This window comes from Drosophila virilis, chromosome X, assembly GCF_030788295.1.
Source record: "Drosophila virilis strain 15010-1051.87 chromosome X, Dvir_AGI_RSII-ME, whole genome shotgun sequence".
NCBI lineage: Eukaryota > Metazoa > Arthropoda > Insecta > Diptera > Drosophilidae > Drosophila > Drosophila virilis.
The window spans coordinates 15,519,457-15,543,420 of NC_091543.1; the positions used below are offsets into that span (position 1 = coordinate 15,519,457).

At 41.7% G+C, this 23,964-nt stretch overlaps 1 protein-coding gene across 11 annotated transcripts in view; it reads right to left on the reverse strand.

Annotated features, from left to right (window-relative positions):
• The window catches only part of LOC6635450 (uncharacterized protein CG43867), a 136,573-nt gene that overhangs the window by 32,729 nt on the left and 79,880 nt on the right, over positions 1-23,964 (reverse strand). For all 11 annotated transcript variants that reach the window (XM_015169159.3, XM_015169154.3, XM_015169156.3 and 8 more), the window contains one exon: positions 33-95. In XM_015169159.3, coding sequence (XP_015024645.1) covers positions 33-95 — 63 coding nt within the window. The remainder of the gene's footprint in view (positions 1-32; positions 96-23,964) is intronic.

Below are 23,964 nucleotides of genomic sequence, written 5' to 3' on the forward strand. Positions count from 1 at the left end.
GCCAGCTAACTGTCAGTCATTTAATGGCTTACCTTATCTTCAGCTTCCTCGGCGCGTTCTTCCGCTTCGATGACGCGTTGTTCGAGCTCCGTTAACTGCAAAATAAGAAAGTGAAAGCCGTATGAATATGTGTGTGTGTGAGAGAGAGAGAGAGAGAGCAAGAGATCCAGGAAGGTTTCGTAAATGGTCTTGAAGTTACTTAAACGACGGAAATCATGTGCAAATAATCGAATGGCTAAGTTTATCAGCACATGACACATCAGTATTATTATTTATGGTTTCTTATTCTTTTTCATATAAAAATACAATAAGAAAATTAAAGCAGACCAGACAATTACACACCCCAGCTTAAGGATAATATTCTGATTTATGCAAGCTCGACCTGTAAATTCTACTTTAAAGCGCCATTAAATTTATTTTCACCTTATTAATTCCATCTTTTTTAAATAAAGTGTCAAAATGACATGCAAAGGTGGCAACGCCAACGCCAGGTGGCAGCAACGTTCCTTGACAGCTGTCAGAATTTAAGCTAAGATGAATTAGTAGTTTGACAGGAACTATAGGAAGCGTTTCTTCTTTCGCTTTACATCCGATCGGTTGTTCGTAAAAATATATATAGTTAATAATATTGTAGACCGATTTCATGCGAAACCGCAAGATTAAGTTGAGATTTGTTTCAAAACAAAGTTTCCATTACGAAAACAAATTTCTAGCTGACTTTTTCCATAGAACCAGAAAGTGTGAAGATTTTGCATATACATAGGGATCGGGATATAACTGTACTACCCTATACACTCGCATAAAAAAAGTTTTTTAAATCAACTTTTTCTTTTTGCATAAGGTATTTTTTCGATAACTGAATAATTGTATTAATTTCTTTAAATTAAATCTTGTGTTCTTATATTTTTTAAACAAAAGTATATTTTCTTTGAATAATCCTTGGCAACAGCTTTGCAAGAAGCTTAAGAAAGCTCAAGCGCCTAGCTCAGACAGCCACCAGGTGCAACTGAGCCACAAACCGGTGTACAAAATTTCCCTGTATTTGGTGTGGTAAACTTGTAAAGCTTGGCGCACAGAAACTGTGTTGAGTTGCGCTTGTTGAAGCACAGATGGCGCCACGAGTGCTGCTAAACGCATTCCTGGCTGAGTCGAGCCGAGCCGAGCCGAGCAATGCTGTCCCACGCCCACAACAGCTGCCTGCTTGCGCCCAGCGCGGCATCCACATCAATCAATCAATCAGTCAGTCAGTCAATCAATCATAGCAAATGACAGACTATTTGCGGTTAGTAAGGATAATGCGCCAGCTAATACGATTCATGGCGAATGCTCGCAGCAGCAGGCGGAAGTTGTAAATGGGGGCTGGATTGAGTGAGGCGAGGGTCGTGTGCTCCATATTGAGTTGACGGCGCCAAAATGTCTGCGGAAATAATATACACATAGCACCGGCCAGGCCCCCCATTATTCTTGGCGTGTGCCACACCTTGGCGAGCCGCCGCCCAAAGGCCACTTGAGGCAGCTACAAACGGGAGGCGGACGCGAACGCGAACGCGGACAAGGGGGTGGAGGCGAAGTCGGTGGCGGGGGTTTGTCAAAGCAGCTCACCAGTCTACGACTAGGCGAGGGAAATGCTAATCTCGCGCTTTTAACTGCTCAATGGTTTGCCATTAACAGGGCCCATCACGGTTAGAAGGGAGCAAAGTCAAAGTCGACCCCCGGCCAACCGCTGACGGAACTGCTTGTGGGTGTGTTTTGTGCCGAGGCACTCGAGGAATTCCATCAATTAATCATCAGAGTGGCCCGCGAGCGCCATCAACGTTAAGGACTTGATTCCGCTATATAGAGCAGAGCTAACCTGCTCCTCCCTCTTCGCCACCCCCTCCTCATCCAGCCCCCTTAACCGCCATCTATTTGAATGCTTTGGAGTGCATTAATTTCCGCATTTTATGGCATTTAAGTGGCCATTCAGAGCGTGAACTTCAAGCGGCTTCCATTGATTGATGGCTGCCAACCAAAAATATGAAGGAGCTGCCCGCTCCGCCCAGAATAAAAACATAAACAGGCGCAGTAAGAGAAGGAGCAGGAGCAGCAGCAACGAAAGCAGCTGCGGAAGTGCCGGATGTGGAGCATGTGGCGGGGCACCGGAAAGGCGTCTCTCAGGTTTCATTTTAGCGACCAGGATAATGTTCAAGGGCTGCGGCAGGCAGCTCCTTATCGCGCCCCAACAAAAAATTGATGCCTAAGCGCGAAATTTAATAGCTGATTAAGTCCATAAGTCGATAATGGCAAATTATATTCCTGTCTGGTTGGGCTCAACTTTTTGATAGCCCAGTTTCTATCTGGGCTAGAAAATGACCATCAATCCCAATTGAACATAATTCTTTTTCAAAAACAGAAATGGGCATGAGTTTTGCCTTGCCTTTGCCTTTGTTTTAACTAAAGTTTGATCAAATGGATGGGAAAGGAATATCAAGCGATCGGGAGTGCTCGACTAGCAGATACACTAAACACAGTGCCAATTTACTTTTAACAATCATTCCAGCTTCCACACGCACACACACGTCTTCGCAAATAGCTCGGGTGGACTTAAATATGCCACACAAATGTGAGCTCAGACCAAAGCACAGGGCTCTAGATTTAATCATGAATCTGTTCCCATATTGGGCCTGTATGCATGAAAAACCATGTCTTAAAATCGATTTTTATCGATATTTAAAAATGTAAGTTGCCTAAAAGCAAGCAGAGATACATTTAAGCCTTACTTAGGTTAAGATTCGCCTAATCGAAGAACTCGCGAATGTTCTATTCCCCATTTTTTTATGCATAAAAAACTAAATCTCAAAATCGAAACTTATCGATTTTCTAGAAATATCGCCCTGAAATGGTAAATACAAAGCTTAAAATAAAACAAGTCTCCAAATCGACATTTATCGATATTTGGAAAATAGGCAGAAACGTTTACGATTTACTCAGGATTAAATTCACCCAGGCCAAGTCCAGTAAAAAAAATGCCATATGTAATAAACCATGTCCCAAAGTCGTTATCTATCGATATTATAGAAATGACACGATATATCGACAAGTAATATGATAAACTGAAAATGATATGGTTTTATTCTTGAGAAGAGAATTTAAGCAGGCAGCGGAATATGTTATGCGTACTCAGGTCAAGATTTGCCTAGAACAAGTTCCGCAAAGGACATTCGTCATTTTAATAATCTTCGATGCACGACATTTTTGATAAATTATGATTTGTGCAAAGCGTTTTCTTCAGTTATCGAAAATGATGGCCTATTTAATCTAAGATCTAGTGTCCAAGAGTTGACCCCTATCCAGAGGCTGCCGACGACGCATTCTATAAGAATATTTGTTTTTATTAAGTATACGCCTGCTTATCTCATTTAATCGAGTTAGAATTTAGAGTACCATTGAATTGGGCCAGGTGGCGATACGATTCAGTTCAACGGCACTCACCATGGGATTGTCGAGCTCCTCATCGACGATGACAATTTCCAAGGTGAGCGTCGATACCGCATTCCTGGAGAGTTCCGCATCAGCTGTGTGCCTGATGCAGCAGCAGAAAATGCGGCTCAGAATGTGCCTCCACATGCCGTCGATGCCAAGAGCTGTCGTCCAACTGCTTAGCTGCTCCGGCAAAGCCATTAAATGGCCGCTGTGCGTCACCCGGCGAAGCCATCGGAGATCGTCTAATCGGATAAAAACAGCTGTCAGTCGACTGTCAGTCAACTGTGTTGCTATCAGCTGGAACACTTAATCACGGCCAGCCGATGGGGCCGGTGCTATAAAGCAGGCGCTGTGCTTGGACTTGGCAACCAGTTGCACTGCGAGATGTGCACCAGCCTGGGCAAGTTCTTCAGCTGCACCCAAGCACCCGAGGAGGAGCGCGAGCACAGCAGACAGGATGACCAGCAGGGCTACAATTTTGATGAGCGTCACAGGCAGCAGCTGATGGCGCTGAGCAATCTCAGCGCCGAGGCAATGGCCCAGCGTCGGCGCCCCATGCGGCCCAAGCAGCCGCCGCCGCCGCTGCCCCAGTCACAGTCGCATCCAGCTAGAGCAACTGGACTGACAAGCAGACAGCGGGAGCGGGAGCGTGAACGAGAGTGGGAGCGAGAGCGAGAACGAGACAATTGCAATTCGTATACGGCCATGGAACGGCATGATCAGATCCTCGAGGACAATGCTGAGCAACTGTAGGCAGAGGGCGGGCGGCGGACAGAGCCAGAGGCAAGGCGAACAGAGCGTAGACATACATACATATATATGTATATATATAAATAAACACATTACAGAGCAACATGGTAAAAAGTTAAACAAATGCCCCAATGGCTCATCAATATTGTGAACAGGGTGCGGGGCGGGCTGAGCTTGTGTTTGAGTTTGGCTTTTTTGGGGCAAAAGTTGTGGCAGACAAAAAGCTAATGGATTAGGCCAGAAAGTGCGAGTGTGCTCGAAAGTTATGCGAGCTTTGCGTGCGTGTAGGCAACCAGCCAGGGGCAGGAGCACAAGGAGGGGGAGGGGCAGCTGCCAAGGTGTGTCCTGGCCATGCACACACACACACACACACACACGCATACTAGGCAAGTGTTGCCTTTGGCTGTTTAATTATAGGCGCTGCTACTGCCAATTGGCAACTTAATTGGACCTTTTGACCAGGCTTTAAGCAGCTACATTTGTACTTAATTGCAGGGGCGTTTCACAACTAGTTGTTGTTGTTGCTGTTGCTGTTAGTGGTCATAACGCAGCCCACAGGGACATACTATTTGGGTGTCAACTTTAACTTTGTAGTTAACTGCCAAATAGCAAACACAAATCTCATTTGCCAGCTACGAATGCAATTTGGTACAAACAAATGGCCACAAGCAGACACAGAGACAGAGATGGAGAGCGAGAGAGAGAGACAGAAAGACAGTCAGCCAGACAGGCAGCTGTTTGTTGCCACAAACAGTTGGCACAGACATGTAAGCATTTGGGCGTTTATTTGAATCAATAGTTGCCCAAAAACAGCTGCCTTTTGCCGTTGATAGGTGACAAAAGACACACATTCACTTCAAGTCTTTCGCAGTTAACTGCTAAGGCTGCAGAGTTGCAAGGTGCATTAAGCTGCTTGGAAGCTAATGGAGAATTATCATTGTCATTGTCATTGTCATTGTCATTGTCATTGTCATTGTCATTGTCATTGTCATTGTCATTGTCATTGTCATTGTCATTGTCATTGTCATTGTCATTGTCATTGTCATTGTCATTGTCATTGTCATTGTCATTGTCATTGTCATTGTCATTGTCATTGTCATTGTCATTGTCATTGTCATTGTCATTGTCATTGTCATTGTCATTGTCATTGTCATTGTCATTGTCATTGTCATTGTCATTGTCATTGTCATTGTCATTGTCATTGTCATTGTCATTGTCATTGTCATTGTCATTGTCATTGTCATTGTCATTGTCATTGTCATTGTCATTGTCATTGTCATTGTCATTGTCATTGTCATTGTCATTGTCATTGTCATTGTCATTGTCATTGTCATTGTCATTGTCATTGTCATTGTCATTGTCATTGTCATTGTCATTGTCATTGTCATTGTCATTGTCATTGTCATTGTCATTGTCATTGTCATTGTCATTGTCATTGTCATTGTCATTGTCATTGTCATTGTCATTGTCATTGTCATTGTCATTGTCTTCTGACTTCTTATCTGGAAAATATAGATTCTAGAATAGCAGATTTGTTCGGCAACAGCGTCCTTCACTGAAGATCCCCTGGGTCGAAGAGCAAATTAGAAACCACTCCGCCCCATATAACAACCGGCTAGTTTTTACAATGTTAAAAACCTGGCGACTTTAACTAAAGACACACAAATGGCACATATGACAACATCGACAAATATTTAAGAAAAAAAAATAAAAAAAAACACTTACCCAGCTTCATTATAACGGCATTACTCAGTGTCAATGGGTACGGGGTATTCAGAATATACGAATCAAATCCAAATATCAATTACATCTTAATTTAAACAACATTTGCAGACTTAATTATTCGTGAAAAAAATATTTAAGGCTTCACAAATTATTATTTTGTGGAATATGGATATTTCGTGCTTGTTATTGATAATTCAGTTGGAATATTTTATGAGCAGGATATGTTTGTCGATGTCACAAAATTAAACAATTAGTGCCAGAGGCAATCGAATATGCGGTGAGAAGCCTTTGTTAGCATTTGACATGCGGATTAATATATCGTGCTATTAAATTTCTATCCATTTCATTTGTGTTTATTTATCTTTTGTGTGTGCTTTTATTTATTTATGTATTATTTATTTATATTTACTCTTATTTACTTTATATACGTATTTTATCAGCTGTCGCCTGCTCATGTGTTATTATATTTGATTTAATTGCAAAAAGTTAATTTAAAATTGTTGTAATTGAATTTTATTGTTGTTGTTGTCGTAGTCTGGCCATAATGACATTTGGGCTCTGATTAATATTTGGCCATTTGGTTATTGTCAATAAAACGCAATTGGATAATTGAGTGCTTTAATTGAAGTCCACAGCTAAATTGCTTAATATATAAATAAATACATCTACATAATGAATTGTCTTTAAAACTAAATAATCAACTCGGGTAGGCGGGGATCATCATAGCCCAGCTCATCGTCCAGTTCCAGCTCCAGATTCAGCACCGAGTCAAAGTCGGCGCCCATCCCGACCGGCAGATCAATTGACGTTTCATCCGTATTGCTGCCCGGCGTTTGGCACACATCAGTCGGTGGCGTGGGCGTGGCATCTGTTGTGGGCGGCACTGGCAGGTGGGCTGCTGTTGTCGCTGGGCTGGGCGGATTGAGCGCCGGTTGGCCCAGTATCGATTTGCGGCACTTGAAGAAATCCAGAAGGAGGGAGAGTAACATTCTGGCCGCCATTGCCGATCGAGACGCACTGAGAAATAGAACCTGGGCTCAGCTGCATTTTAATGTGAGCCCCAAAGCACTTTGTTTATCTATATGTGGTTGTTGTTTCTGTTGTAGCTGAATATCGATTGATTTCAGCTCTAAGCGTCCCAACTGTATCGGCAGCTGCTTTACACCCGATTGTTTGTAAATCACTAAACGAAACCGTCGCAATGACACTGGGCGAAACTTAACTATTCGTATAGCTGAGTATTTTCGTATTCGAACACATATAACTGTGTGCTTAAATGCACTTTAGCACACTGAATGATATTTTAATCACACAAAACAAAGACATACTTATAAAGCACCTTATTAGAAAAGTTTTTACAACGCATATAAGCTCTTCAAAAAAATAAAATTAAAGCTTCTTAATGAAAGTTAATACAGCCAGCTCGTAAAGCACATGAGGGCCTTTAGTTAGACTTCAGTGTATTGAGTGAAAGCTACTGTTTAACTTGAAGTCATAAAGTCACATAAATGTAAAGCCTAAAGCTTAACTGGCCATATCCTAGCAAATATCAAATTTGAACTCAGCCAAAACGGTACATTTCACATATAGTTAACACCTTAAGCTCGGCTTAAAGCATTTGAAAGCTTAGCGAATCAAAGCTCAGCTAAAAGCACATTAAAGCCTTCCGAACTGAGAGGTTAACTGAAAGCACGTTGCAGCTATCCGAAACAAAAGCTCAGCTGCAAGCTGTTTTTGTTTTTTACCACTTTCAGCGAGTGTCATTTACAATTGCGCTGAATTTGAAAATTGAATCAAAATCAAAGCGTAACAATTAGCGCAACAAATGTTGGCAACGGACCATAGATAGAGCCAGGCTGGCGACGATAAAGGCATGGTCGAAGGGAGGGAGTTGGTTAGGGGTGGGGGTTGGGGTTAGGTGCGTCTCTTGTAATGAACAGTTAAGCAAATGGCAAAGTTAATTAAAATTAAATGCAGCCTGCACGAGTCGCTTGTTCTGGCATTATGAATAATAAATAAATACATAAATATTAATGCAATATACTTACATATACTTATGCATTTATTCAATATATTCAAATTTATGTGCACACACACACAAACACACACACACACGCACACACACACATAGTCATGCACATGCACAACAAATGCATTATATAATTACATTTATGCGCGCGCCCATCAAATTGAATGGCTAACACATTTGCATAATGCAGCTCCCCTCTACAGCAGACCCCCCCTGCACCATACACTCAGCTCCACCCATGCGCATTCACAACAGCTGCTTTTCGTTTTAAAATTGTATTAATGGGCTGGTGAGGGGTGGTGGGGGGAGAGGTGCAAAAGGGCTGCTGCAGAGGCAAATGGCGCGTAGCACGCTCATCGTTTTGCTCACTTTATTTGTTTGTTTTCTTCGGTTGTTTTTTTTTTTTTACTGTCTTTCGCTCCTCTGTCTTCTTCCACTGCCCGTTTCGGCGACGGCTATTTTAATTAAGGGACGGCGCGCAGGGATTGGGTCCACTTGGTGGACGCCAAGTGAATGGCCACGCAGCGTAAAACAGCTGCAGCTTTATGAGTGCAGCATAAATTAAAATTTACAAAAATTGCTTATTTTCAATTCTGAATAAAATAAATTATTTGTAATTATTTCGCTTAAGAGATCGCTGCATTATAAATCAATCTAGTCAATTCACCTGTACGCGTGGAAAGTGAGTGAAAGTAGAATTGCTATCTATTTTCGAAGCTGGGAGCTGGTTCAAATCGTAAGCTCAACCATTCTCAAATTTACTTTGCATTTGCGGCTCCAATGTTAATAAACATTGTTAACTATCAAGACAGGCGTATTTTTAAAAAATATTGACAATCCACCCGCATAGTCGAAAAATAGGTGGAAAAATAAGTTTTCCCAGGCAGAATCAGCCGTTGCTCATATAATGGAGCACACGTATGAAGTGAAATCAATTGAGTTGACTTGTCGACCGTCAAATGCACAACTGCACGCTTTTTTTTTGTTTCTATTTATGGTAAAACTTTAAGCAGGCCAACAGCGTCGCGTAGGCAATTGGTGTCAATTGCATCAAGGCCAACAAACAAGCACATAGCACACACTCACGCACACACACGCACACACACGCACACATTCCTTTTAGCGACACGCCGCATGTTTTTAGGCCATTAACCCATTGAAAAAACGGTGGAAGGGTATAATGGTATTGTGCAAGCAAATGTAACAGGCGACAGGAGGCGGTTCAGACCCTACTATAGAGGTTATAGAGGTTTTTATCCTTGGAATTTAAGACTTCAAATTTAAATATATATTCCCGTATACGCCACACAGAAGTAGCTTATCATTCTTTACGACATGTTCTCCCATTTTTGTATCGCTAAATATCGATTTGAAGACATGGTATTTTAAGCATAACTAGAAAAATATAATAGTTACATCTATCTCGGTTAACAAATCATGAGCATGTTCATTTAAGTAAAAGCCTTGTGCTTTGGTATATTCACACACTTGTATGCCATATTTAAGCTCTGGAATTTGCATTGTGATCGGACTATAGAAACCGAAGTATGTGAGAAATAGTGTGACGGAAAATCGTCGGATGCGAGTATCTTCAAGTCGAAGCGACCCGACTAGCGCACTCTTCGCTTAAATATGTACATTTAACTGTAGAAGGTATACACAAAAGCCGAGTGTTGTTGACTTTGGATCAAGTACGCCACACGGAACGGCAGCAAATGTTGGCCCAAAAATATAGGCTAACTGGGGTTAAGGTGCCACATTAACCAAATCGTAAAACTTTAAAGGCGACTGCAGGTGCAACTGAAATTGGCCAGCTGAGCTAATTAAGATGCGGCAGCCAAGAGAGTCCGGTTAAAGGCAGCGCAGGGCATGGTCGCCTGACTTGTTAAGCAGCTCAGCTCGAATTGACACAAATTGGCGTGGGACAAGTACATCATAGCAATCAGATTATCAGCAGCAGCTGTGGCATCTGTGGCAGTGACAGCGACGGCAATTCCTCTTGTCCATGTTGTCTTCCATCGTTGCGACTATCAACTTACTTAAGGCGTCTTGCCACAGCACCGCCCTCCTCCAGACCATTTCCCTTTATCGCCAGGCAGCCAACGTGCTGCTGTCTGCAGCCCAATTGAAGGCAAGACACGCAACGCTTTGCAGCTGCTTTCAATCATGACGCACGGATTAGGACTCAGGTTAAAGATTAACAAAGCCAGCAGCAGCAGCAGCAGCAGCAACAGTAGAAGGCGGCGCCAGGGGCGGGGGCGTGGCAAGACTACAACGGCTTCTTCTAGTTAGTCAGTTAGTCAGAAGCCGGCGTCACGCCCACCATTAGTTTGCTCTGCGGCATGACAAAAGCTAAGCCGATTGCCAGCAGCAGCAGCAAAGCTTTACCAAAAAATAAATCAAAAACAAAGCAAAAATTCGCTTGAAGCAATTAGGTAAAGCATAAAACAACCGAAGAAAAGCGCAAAATTTAAGGAATACCACTAAACCTGAAGATACCAGCCATATCTCTATTTCTGGGTTGGACTTCAAAAGCTGAGCTACAAAACACAAGGAATACATTCAAATTAACAGAAATCTCTATTGTGTATTCAATGTATTCAACTTTAAGGGACTGTCCCTAATATAAAAGAGTGCCTCACATCGAAGAAATGCCTACATTATGTTAGGTTTAGCACTGGAATAATAAAGTACTTCAAAAATGTAAATAATTTGAAAATGTTTGTTGCATTTCTGGCATTTTTTTCTACAGAATACCCCTGATGTCTACGGACGGTGGAACAGGTTAGTTCGGGAGTAAAATAATGTTAGGGAATATCATTATCATCGGTTTTGCGAGACTTAAGGAACACTTCGCTTGTGCTCAACTTTGTCTAAGACTTAGGGAATGCCCCTAATGTGGTACTTCAAGAGCTTGAAATCACAAGCAAAAATATTAAGGTTTCAACAAAAGTATTTTTTCTTCAAATAAACTGAAATGGCATCGAGTAAAAGTTGTTTGCACAGCAGACGAAAAGAATAATCCATATGCAATCCCTGTGCATAATTTGATTAAAAATTATTAAACATTTGACTGAATACATTTCTGTCATCTAACTTAAGCAATACACCGAATGAAATCTCTCGCAGATTTCCGAGTTTTCTCGAACACAGCTGAACCAGAAAAGGAAATAAAACAAGCCGAGTTTATGTCCAAAAAGTTTCAAGTGCTGTTCAAAGCAATTTAAAAGTTCAAAACCTGAGCCACAATTTGTGCCGTCCATTATAAATATATATACATATATCTCATATCGAGCAAGATATTTGTGCTTATATTTTGTGAATATTGCGATTCTTAAGAAAAATGCTAACGAATTTGAAACGAGAGAAAAAAAAAAACAGATGACGCGCAGCACTTGGAACTGAAACAATGCAAAAATGAGTGCATGAATAAATGAATGAGTGACTGGCAGTGGAAAGAGAAGTACAAGAAGTAGAAGAAGCAGACGCTGCAGTCTATTAGCAGTTGATAGCCGTAGTCCCAAGCACTTGCGGCCAAGAGTGTTAAGGATAAAGGCCTCGAAAAAAAAAGAAGGGAGAGAGAGATAAAACAAAAAAATAAAAGCCCAAACAATTTACAGGCGTGCGCGCAATCAGATGGCAAGAATAGCAATTAGTGCATACTTTTAGGCTTTGGAGCGTCAAGCAAAACATGGAGAGCGCCTCAGAGAGAGAGAGAGAGAGCGAGAGAGAGAGAGGGTGCGAGAGGCGGACAGCACAAAGCGCAAATGAAAAGACGCGCGTGCAATAATCACTGCCAAGTGCTGCATATTTATAGGCGCAATCAAGTTAATTGCGCAGAGAAAACCAGAAAAGAACCAAAAGAGAAACAGAAATAGACGCAGATAACAGACACAACAGCAAACAACAACAGCGAGAGCGTGAGCGAGAGTGCCAGTGGAATGCTTAAACAAAAGCAAGACAGCAACTGTTAATGGACTGCGACTTGAATGGCAGCGTGCGTGGTAGGGGCAGCGGGGGCAACGGGGGCAGTCGCTTTTAGGTAGCGAGCAAGAAGCAGCAGAATAACTGTTTCTTAGGTAAATAAATGTGTTCGTTTTATTTGTTTTTTTTTTTTTTTTGTTTTTTTGTTTTTTTGTTTTTTTGTTTTTATACCCTGCAGCTATGAAATGTCCAAAACAGTGACAAGGTGGCAACTCCGCAGCCATAAGTCATTTATAACAGCGTGTGTCTATACGTTGAGCAAATGGGTCTATAGATAAATCCGCTAGGTTGCCATTTCAGTTAATGTTAATGGTATTTGGTTGATCTTAAACAGCCTCACAATCAACACAGAAGATACTTAAAAAACATATAAAAAACTTGAGCGCAGAGATTTCGCATGGAGAAACTGTCAGATTATGATGGAATATTTCTCCAAGAAGATTATTCAAAAGGGAGATTAGAGGCTGGTTGCTTTATAAAGAGGAAACTTATATATCTTGTGCTATCCTCTTTTACTTTGTTTACTTTAAAAGCAACCATACGACCTGTCATTATAGCCAAATAGGCGATGCTTCTCGGCGAAGCGACTTTTGGTCAGACGAAATACTATGCGACCTATTCGCCAGAACTATTAAACATGCTCCACATGAAAGAACCGCCGAATGAGTACCTTTGCATGTATATAGTTAACACAAAAGATAAATAGTTTGTTCAAAATATTGGGAAACAAACAAAAAGTTGTTCATGCAAGAATTAAAAAGTTGAGCTATCTAATAGAGAGAACCGAGCCTGATTGTGCTGCATTGATAGAATATAGCAGTTAAATACTTTTGGTCTGTTTAAAGTCGTGGACAGCTCTTAGCCTGCCACTCTCGACTAGATGATGGCAATTTGCGTATTTTGTTCTATGCTAATTAGCTTAATTGTGGGCATTTAGTATGTGCTTTTTTTCCTGTATGCCTCGTTAAGTGGCAGCCACTCGTAATTGCCACTCAAAGTTCAATGCAATATGCAAGCTGGCGCACGGCGCCGCTAAGTATGCAATAATATTTTTCTACTCTTGCCATGCGGCAGGTGGCACTTGAACTTGTCCACTTGCGCAGCTGGCCGTGAGGCCAAGAATTATGCAACAAGACGCTGCCAAAGTCGAATCGTGGCAAAAAGCCAAAAGCGAAGCAGAGAAAGAAAAACGCACACAAACTTTTGACTCAATTTACGATTGGTTCAGGGTGGATTGTTGTGTGTGTGTGCGCGTGTGGGTGGGTGGGTTGCGAGTTGTATTTTAAACTTAATGCGATGCATTAGAAAATTAGCCAGCGAATTAAGGAGCAAGAGAGAAGCTTTAGGGAAAGTCCTCTACCCTCGCAAGAAAATCTTTTAATAACAAAATTCGCGGCGCTTAAGTTTTTGGTCAGTCCGGCAACGCTGTCGCAAACGCACGACCAGTCAAATTGCATAACAACTTTTGTTGTAATGCTCTGTGCCCGATGTTGCATGCCCCATGCCCCTCCCCCCCCCCCCCCCCCCCCCCTCATGGCTCATTCTGGGGATCCGCTTGCGGTGAATTTCAATTATCCCAGATGCTTCAGTCCGGATGCCATTTTCATTTTCATTTTCATTTTTGTTTTCATTTTGTTTTGTTTTCATTTTTTCATTCGCCTTTTAAGCCTGCGCCTTGTATTTCATTTTCAGTTTTATGCATGAGACGCCGCCTAGTTTTTCATGCCCATTCCGCAAAACGCAATCTCTTTTTTTTTTCTATTTGTGCTTCTAGTCCGCCTTCACTTTGTCTACATGTTTTCTTTTCATTTTTTTTCCGTTACTTTTGCCGTCCATTTGCGCTGTAAATTGTTTGCATACAATAGAGCAACGCCCACAGTGCCCCCGACCTAGTCCTAGTCCCAGTTCCAGTTTCAGTTCCGGCTTACCCCTCGCCCGCTTCCCTTCCCACACGTCCCAGCCATTTGTTGGCCTGGACAGGGTCTTAACTTTTGGCGCGGCTTATTTGTGCGGCTAGATTAAGTTTCAAATTGATGGGCATCTCAAAATCCCTCGGCGAGAGAGAGGACCGAAGCGGTCATTGGCCCCCCTCCCCATCCGCCTTGATGAACAAGCTTAAATTTGATCAGCCACACCTTAAATATATAGAAATCGCCAAAATCAAGACAACATGTTTTGAAATATTCAACAACTATCCAAAATGATATAGTTTAAACAAATTTTAACTATGCCTTTCAAGCATCTTTAAAGAGACGGACTCCGAAAAGCTTTGACATTATGCCGTTAGATAATCGATAACCTTGCCGATAGTATCGTTAGTTTCAAACTGGGATGATCAAACGTATTTCTATCGAGAGTAAAGATTTAATAGACACTCTCGGCTCTAGCTTTTGCTATAATAATTAAAAATTAAAAGACCTTAGCTAAATGTATTATAATCGAATGTTTTGTAGCAGTATGTTGGCGCCAAAACACAGGAGCTACAGCTGCTATCGATAACTAGTTGTAAAGTATTGTGCGATAACTACGGATAAGAGATTTCCAGAATCGAAGAAGTTCTTTAAGTCTGTATATAATGATGATACGAATAAATCATACGTTATTGTATTTTACGAGCTCTACAGTTTTAATGCTAATGTTAATATGCTAATAATAACTAATCGATAACTTTTGAATATCGAGGCTATCGATGAATATGAATAAATGAAGTTATTCATGGCTTTAATATATGTGGACACACATCTTAGATACCCTTACTCCCTGGTTTAAATGTACAATGAAAAGATATTCAACCATATTGGTCTACCCAGAACCGTATTGGGCATATTTGCTGGGTCTGTGCAAAGTTTCTCTAGTTAACATAAACATTAGAATATATAGTTGCTTGTCTGGTGAGCTTTCCAGATGTCTCTTAACAAGCCGACAAATTGCTTAGATCTTGGTGATCTTTGGTAATGGAGCCAGTAAATTTGGTATTTAGCTGACATTTGGCCAGAATCTTTGGGATGAAGCGACAATGAAACACGGCACAATTTGCTATTAAATGTCGTGGAAGCAAGCGGAACGGCACGAAAATTTGCAATTGATGGCAATGAAATGCCACGCCCACGTGTCTAGGTTAGCTGCACTGCGGGAGGGAGAGGCGGTGGGCGGTTGCGTTGCACGATGCAGCTGCCACTTTTGCCAGCGACTTCCGGCAAGCATTTCCGGCATCTTGGGCTGCCAGCGAAGGCAATTTATGCGTCGCTTGTGCTGTCTCGGACAACACCGACTATCCAGCTAACACTTAAATGCCACGCAGTTGCCACTTGGCTGGTCGTGTTAAATACCAAGGACATTGTTGCCACAAAATGTCGCACAGACGACAAGCCTCACCTTGACTGCAAAGAAAAGAGCGCACAACATATTTCTCTCTATCTGTGTGTGTGTGCATGTGTGTGTGTGTGTGTATGGGGCGTGAAAAACTTGCGCATAAAATTTCCATATCAGCAATTTTATTTGCAACAATTTGGCAACACTTTTGTATGGGGTAAACGCCATACACCCCCCCCCCCCCTCCACGCCCCTGACACTACGCCCCCTTGGCGGTGACGTATCAATTTCCGCTTGATTGCATTTAAAAAGAAGAAATAAGTGCAGAGCGCCGAGGTAAAAGCAGAGAGCGCGGCAAAAGTTTTTGGCGCAAATTAAGTTTTGGTACAACTCGCCCCGCCCTCCGCACGGCCCCTAGACTGCCATTCATCGCCGCAACAAATACAATTTTTGCGGCAAACGAAAATCGAAAATAAAGTTAAAAATTTTACGTTTTGCCAGGCGCGCGTGTATATGCTGAGTGCGACACTGACTGCAAAAAGTTTGCGCCCCAACAAACTTTGCCGAGTGCAAAAGTTTACAATTTTCTGTGTGTTTTATTTATTTTATTTTATTTTTTTTTTTGGTGCTTCGCGTTTCTGTTCCTGTGTTTTCTTGGGGCTCGCTCGCTTGAGTCCAAGTTTAAAGGTTAATGATACCGCAAAGTAACACCAAATAAGTTAAGGACCACCGCAACTGGCAAAGAAAGGAGAAGGAAAAACGCTTCTGATTGGATTTGCTACGTGCAACGGCCGAGCCAGACAGACCAAACTTTTCTACATATGAGAGTCGAGCCGGATGTGAGCGGGTGGGTGTATATGTCGTGGCAGTGTGACCATATGACCATTGTTCGAGGAATTTGAATGCATTTAATGCAACAATTGGAATTGAAACATGGCCCACGATTAATTGTGCTCAACAAGCGAGAGTATATCTACATATAACAGTCGAGCTAGCGGAGTGCGAGTACGAGTTGGTGTAAATGCCGGGCAGTGTGACCATACGGTCATTATTTGAGGAGTAGTGAGATAGTCGAATGAAACAATTGGAATCGGATCATGGGCCATGGTCACACTAATAATTTTGAGACACTGTGCGGCTAGCTGTTCTTCACAAACGAAAATAAACCTACATATGAGAGTCAAGTGAGAGAAGTGTGACCGTGCTGTCATTATTCGAGGAGTAGACAAATGTAACAAACGGAATCGGAACATGAGCCATGGTGCCTTTGCTATACAAGAACATATGCATAGCACGCACAACGAAACAAAACAATTGGGATACAAAAAAAAGTAGCTGAATGTTTAGCATTTTGCAACACTGTTAATTTTGTTATCCATCTTCTTCTTCTTAGTTTAGAATTTTAGAATTTCAATTAAATATATTCAAGAAAATTTACTTAGTGATAAATTGGCGCGTTTCGGCTCTTTTAATTTTTAAAAGAAGAAAAACGTTTGAATTAATGTTCCAATACTTATTACAAAAATTTGCATACTTAAAATAAGCGTAAAATGTTCCAAAAAGTTTTTAGGCTTAAGTACAATCTTTTGGATTTTTGACCTTGAGGTGTTGGAAACGTATTTTGTTCTCTTAAAAATGCACATATTTGCAACACTATAATAGTTAAAATTCTTATAATTTCAATAAAATTTACGCTTATAAATAAGATAGTTTTTTGTGGATAGAAGGGGCGGGTTGGGGTGGAGCAGATCTGTCGATATCAACTGCATAATTGGACATTAAATCGCGAATCATAGGGATTAAAATCTAAATTCATATCGGATGCAAATCTCAGCTCCTCCATGGAACCAATGGACTCCAAATGTGTCGCCGTCGGCTGCCTGGTCAGCGGTGCAGTAGATGTGCTTTTTATTGTGACACTGCCTGCAACTGCCCCTCCCGCTGCTGCGGCTGCTGCTGCCGCTGCTGCTGCGGTTGCTGCTGATGATTTCGCTGCTTCCAGGCTCAGCTGCTTGATCGGCCGCGGTCTGGAGGCTATACACGCACCGTTCCACATGCAGCAAAATTGTAAAACTGCCAGCATTGCTGTAAACGGCTTTCAACTTACGAGAGCAACCGACTAACTGATGGTTTGAATTGGGCCTCACCAAGCCCCGAGCCTGAACCAAAAGCTGTTGATAACGAAACAACAGCAACAAAAACTAAATAATACAAATATGCGTTTGGACAGTTGACAGTTGGTTTTGGCCGGCCGAGAAGATAACCAGTCAGCAGTCCATCTTTCGTGATCACATCAATTACCAAAACACGTGTGCGTCCAAGTGAAAGGCACTATGCGGTCTTTTCCGATAATGGCGCACATTTAAGCCGAGCGGCACTGGTGCCAATTGAATAATTATTAAATGAACATATATGCACGTAATGAATCATATGCAATTCGTCAGCTGTCAAAGAATAAGCTGACAATGCGTATAAATAGAATGTAGGCATTTAGGTATTAGAAAGAATCGCCCAAAAGGTGAGACTATGCCTAGAAGTTACGAGGTTAACTATTATTCTTGCATAGCTGCTAAGTCCTACCTTATTTTACAACTATTATGTAGAAATGGAAATGGTTGGATTTGCCTAGTGCAAGTATTTTAGTTTGCATTGTTTCTCACCTATTTTCCACCCGTTCTGGTGGATTTACAATATTTCAACACATGTATTCTGGTTATTTTCGGGCCTTAATACAATTTCGATTGCATGCAGATGACATATATATATATATATATATATATTTTAATTTTAATTATCTAATTCAGGCGCACATAGTATTTGCCACGCGCCACCCAGAGCATCAGTCAACAGCTGTTGCCTGCAGGCACATGCTACTTGCCACATGCCACATGCCAGATGCCGCATGCTACACGCTACTCGCTACATGCTGTATCCGGCTGTATGAGGTGGCGCAAAGTTTGCTTAGTGAACATTTAATTGTTGTTTACATTTGTACTTTGGTTTATTTTGCAGCACTTTGTTGTCTTTGCTCTGCTGTGCGGTGCTGCCCATTCCCCCCCCAAACACAAGCTCTAATGTAGAGAGAAGCCTCGTCCCTTTTTAATAAGACTCCAACACATAAACAACACACACACTCACACTCTTACACAGACACACACACACATACGCAAACAACAGCCAGGCTAAAAGCAATAGCAAAAAAATGTTGAGCGCAAATTTACATTTTAATTTCTTTTAATTAAAAGGGAACAAAAACAAGTAAAAAATAAAATAAAATGAAAAAATATACAAAAAAAAAAAAAAATAGTACATTGAAATGCTTTTTTTTGCGTTCCCATTCTTTTTTTTTTTATTGGCATTAGCATTTGGCATACCAACGGGGCGGATACGTAATGGAAATGAGTCCGTGAAGACGACGTCGTCGACAACAGCTGTCAATACAAGTTGAAAGGATTCCAGTCCTTAAATTCTTAAATGGCGTACCTGGACGAAAATAATGCCGGTGCAGTCCTGGCAAAACACACAATTGTCCCTGGGCGCGAGTTGACTTCAATTTGAATGCGAAATTCCGTTTTTGAATTTGGAATTGTCGCCTTTGATGTCCTTTTTTTGTTTTTCTTGTTTAATGTCCTTTGGTTATCAGTTGGGAGCTTGTCACAAGCACCTTTCCATTTGCCGTGCGGAGATAGGATCAAGTCGTAAATAAAAACTGTTTGGCCTAATGCCTCGTGCGTGGGATACACCTATGCGAATTATCTAATACCCAAGATTTTGTTGCGTTTTGATAAAGAAACTTCTGCTACAACAAATTTATATTAAACAGTTTTGTCGATCCATCAGCGTTTAAACAGTTGGTATTATGAATGTGAAACTTATTTGAAGTACGAAATTACTCAACGTAAAATTCGTATGCATACAGCTTTAACATAGCCCAACATTTGATGAGGCAACGCATACGCATGCAAACGCACACATGTATTTTTCAGTTTCGCATATTTATATGGCCCTTTGACGCTTGGACCTCTTCCCCGTTTAGTGACTGGGTAAGGTGAAACTGTGAAGAGAGGCGAACTGCTGGAAGAGACAGGTGAGGGGGGTGGAGTGATATTTGAGAGCAAAAAGCATTGCACTGAGCTAACATGAGACCAGGGCCCACAACTTAAGGCCCAGAAATGTACCAAAAGCCAGCAACGATCCAGAAACCAGAAAGCAACAACAAACCGCAAGCACGGACAGCTTCATTAAGGGATGTGTATGGGTGTGTGGGTGTCTCTAGGTGTGTCTGTGTGTATGCGCGTGTATGTATGGATAAACTTTTCAATTTCTTTTGCAATTTTCCATTTCACTTTGTATTGCAGTGGTCCCCGTGCTGTTGCTGCTGTTGTTCCTCTATGGCTAGGTCTGTGGCAAATACACGAATGGAGTATATTTATCTTACATTTTTCAACTGACCCACACAGCGAACTCCCCCGACTGGCAAACCGCAAGCAAGCCCTGGTGCAGCAACAGTTCTACCTGACAACATTTTGCGCAAATTGAAGTATTTACCATTTTGGTAGAGGCAAATGCGTGGATAGCATAAGAATAAATATATCTACATATATAAATATTTATATATACATACAGTAGTTGTATATACTTAAAGAAAATTGCATTTAAATTTAGATCTCGCTTTTCTCCAGATTTTACAACATTTTTTTTTATTCATCTAGAAGTTTGCTTGACATCTGTATTGCATAAGAACCCTTACTACAGTTCCTTCTGTTTCTCATTTCCCATGATCACACTCTCTTTATTAGCTGGACACTTGCTCTAGACTGGATTGGAAAACATAGGAAAACTGCTTAATGTTCTGAGAATGAATGGTTGGAAAAGAAAAGTTTGCCCGATAAAACATTTTTATTGATCTGCGTAGGCGGGCATTGAACCCTGAAAGCTGAAGTAAAAGAATCTTTGTTAAATAGTTAACTCAGATCAACGACAAGAGATTATCACGAGGTGAGAAAAATCCGAATTGTATTAGAATACCATATAGCCAGACAAACTATAGAGCAAATGCATCAGCTCTTTAAGAACTACAACTAACTAGCCCATATAGGTTCCGGGCAAGGGTATTCAATCTACAACTAGCAATGGAGACAACTGTTTTGTCTTCTAAACAGCAGTTGATGTTTTTTTTTAGTTGCTTAGTCTTTGTTTGTTTTTTTATTTTGTTGATTTTTTAAGCTGTAGTCGCCCATCTTGCATTTCAGGTTCATTTGCTTTATGTAAATTTGAGAGCAAGACAATGAAATAAAACCAAAGGGAACGTTGTTCTGCCTCAACCTGGTTTATCTTGCAGCGCTTTTAGTGACACGCAGTTGGCCACAGTTGGTTGTCCTTTGCTCCGTTTGCTCTGGCTGGGTGGCTCAAATGGTTGGCCCCGCTATGGATGGCTGCTGCACCTGTCAGGCAGTTGCCACCCGGGTGCAGCCATTTGTCTCGTGCCATCGTGCCATCGTGCCACGCGCCACGTGCCGCATAGCCAGCAACCAACCCGCACGCTGCTCAAACAAAACGTTGCGTAAGCATTTGCCAATGTTCCACTGAGCCCCAACTCAGTGGGTTACGCGAGCGCGCGTCCCCAACGTGGTGGCAAACGGCCCACCCACCTTTCTACGCAGAGCTATCGTTTACTGCACCTGCACATGTCTGCACGTTTTTTTTTTTTTTTTTTTTCGTGCTACCGCTGCAACTCGCCTGCAGCTGGAAAATTGCATAGCGCCATTCAGAAAGAACGAAAAAATAAAATGAGAGTCTGGGACCTGCTGGGGTTTTTCTTGCTGCAGTTGCCCCATCTTTGGCATTGGCATCTATTTGTTTCCTGAATTGCGGCGTGTTACGTTTCATTTTCAATTTTCATGCCATTTGCTTTGGCTTTTGTTTGCTGCATTTTACGCGACTGATGCCGCAGTTCTAACTAGTACAGGAGCGGTTCAGGCGCAGCGCACACACTTGGGCCGCCTTATATTGGGGCCAATATATATCTATGTATATGTATATAATCATAATAAAACTGAAATTAAATAAAATGAAGCAAGAAAACATTTGCACTTGTTCAAAAAGTAAACATAACAATAGAACAAGCCGAACAAGAAGAAGTAAAAGAGCTGGGGTACTGCGAAGAAGAAGCAGTAACAGTTTACAGTGAATGAGTCCATTAGCTACGCACAGACCCACAGACTGGGGGACAGCAGTTGGGGTTGCTACGACTGCAGCCTCTATTGCCATTAAATATTTACTTCGCGCACTCATTTCTTTAACTTAGGCTGCTCCGAAAAACACCGGGGCGCGGAATAGGGTGTTTTAAGGGGAGGGCGGGTAAACAGCCTTTGGGCGCAAGCCAGATAAACATAACCGTTTCGTTTTATGTGCAACAATCATTGCTTTTGATTGCCACACTGATGGCCAGAGTTGCCAACTGCCAACTGCCAACTGCGAACTGCGAACTGTGAAGCTGGAGCTGCTCAAGTTTCAGCTTCGAGTTTCAGCTTTAGGTGTTATGCCTGGCCAAAGGTGTAAAATGCCGCATTGCATTAAATTTTTTATGTCTTCAACTGCTGCTCCTGCTTTCTCAGTCTCTGTGTGTGTTTGTGTGTGTGGGCGTGTTGACGTCTTGTGGGCTGCTCTGTTAGCCGGTTATTGTGTCGTTCTCATGATTGAAATCCATTTCGCAGCGCTGGCCGCCGCTTTCCTTTTTTTTTTTTTTTTGGCCAGCTGCCAGCTACTAGCAGTGGTGGCATGCCACATGGCCGACTGTCAAATTGATTGTGGCAGCGACTCATTGAGGCAATTGTTGCCGCCAGACAGACGGCAGGCTGCGATAGGCCCATTCGTAAGCCTCGAATGGGCATCACCTCAGAAGTGAGCAGCACTTCTTGAAAGCTGCCACTGCCAGTCTACCAGCATATCAATTATGGCCATAACAGTGTGTGTGTGTTTGTCATAAGCTGTCACGTTACGTTACGTGTTACGTGTTACGTGTTACGTGGCATTTGTGTTGTTTTTTTTTTTGTTTGCATACAAAGTACACTCAGCTTACGTCATGGCTGCACGCTAGTTGAGTGTGAGACTATGTCTGCGTTTGTGTCAACAAATCTTCAAAGACTACGTAAGTGCATACGTTACGTAATACGTATTTATATATTTGCTTTTATTATATTTCTTTTTGAAAACATTTAAATTGGCGTAACGTCTGGTTACGTAAGGTAAGTCGTTATGGTTTATAACAATGTATGTAATGTTATTTTCGGCTTTTGTAAGATAACGTTTATCTTTACGTAACGAAGCGCGTCTTCAAATTCCATTCCTAAACTAATTTTAATTGGTTTCGAATTTAGCTTACGAATATGCAAGAGTTTACGTGACATAAACATACTCTCTGATTTGTGCGTTAATTCCATGCCATGAAGGCCAGGCTAAAATCGTAAAATAACGTACACTGTTACGTGACGTAGCGAAACTTCGTCTCGAATGTTTCGTAAGACTGCGTAAGCTCTTAAGTAACGTAACGCAGTCTCTGATTTGTGCCTTACTTCAATTTTCCTTCCATAAATTGTGTGAGGGATGGAAAGAAATGCTAATTGCATTTGGCTCTTGGGAAAACAAAAGACCTCTAAAATTTTTGAATATATTAATTATCACTCTATAAATAGTTTTAAAGTCGGGTAAAAGCTAATGCGTTTCCGCGCTTAAGAAAGTCCAGATTGATGAGCATAAAAGGAACAACGATCAAATGACAAAGCCCCAACGTGGCCCAACCATGGATGAGCTAACCCGTAACACTTGGCCAACTTGTAGCAACTTTAATGAAATTTCCTGCATATTAAGCGAAAACTTCCGTTTGGAGCTAAGCGGCAAATGATAGTAGGAGAATGTCTATACACACACACACAAGCAATAATCGCTGGCGCGGTCCAAGACCAAATTCAAGTCCAAGACGAAGTCGATGCCAGGAGCAGAAACCAGTAATCGCTGGCCATGTCGTGAGTTTGCTGCGTTGGCTTCCTTTTTAATTTCCGTTTTTATGTATTTGCCCGCTGGCTTCAAAGCGTCCGACTTGGTGGGCGGTCGCCCAGCAGGGGGGAGGGGGGAGGGATTCAGTGCTTGTCTTTGTATTCACTGCGCGTTTCTGCAACACCTTTGCCAGAGCTTGGCCACGGCAAGGCGCTGATGTTGCAAATTAGAAGCCACCAGCAGCTCGGTGTGCTCAATGCCGATGATAAGCATAAAATTATCGACACAAAAGCAAAATTTTCGTAATAAAAATTTTAATTAAGTATTTTTTCATACCCTGTAGCTTTGAAAGTGCACATGAAGTGTGGGTAGCATAGGGTGGACATTTATTGTTTTTTTATTTTATTTTTGTTTGCTTTTCGAACCCTCAGTAGCGGTAAAAAGCTGAAGATTTCATTGGGTAGCCCAAAATATACATTATATATTATTTAAGGGCTTATCATGCGTGATCCGAGACAATTTGCGTTGTTATAGTCTGTGTTTGTTATTAAACAATATTTATCTGGCTTGAAAACTTACAAATGTAAGATTTGAGCCAAGCTGGTTCAAGCCCTAAATGCGAATTCAGTTTGTAAGCATCAAAATGAAAGTTAATATGTATTGCATTCTCTTATTAGCAGTGCCAACAGGGTATTTGATAGTTACAT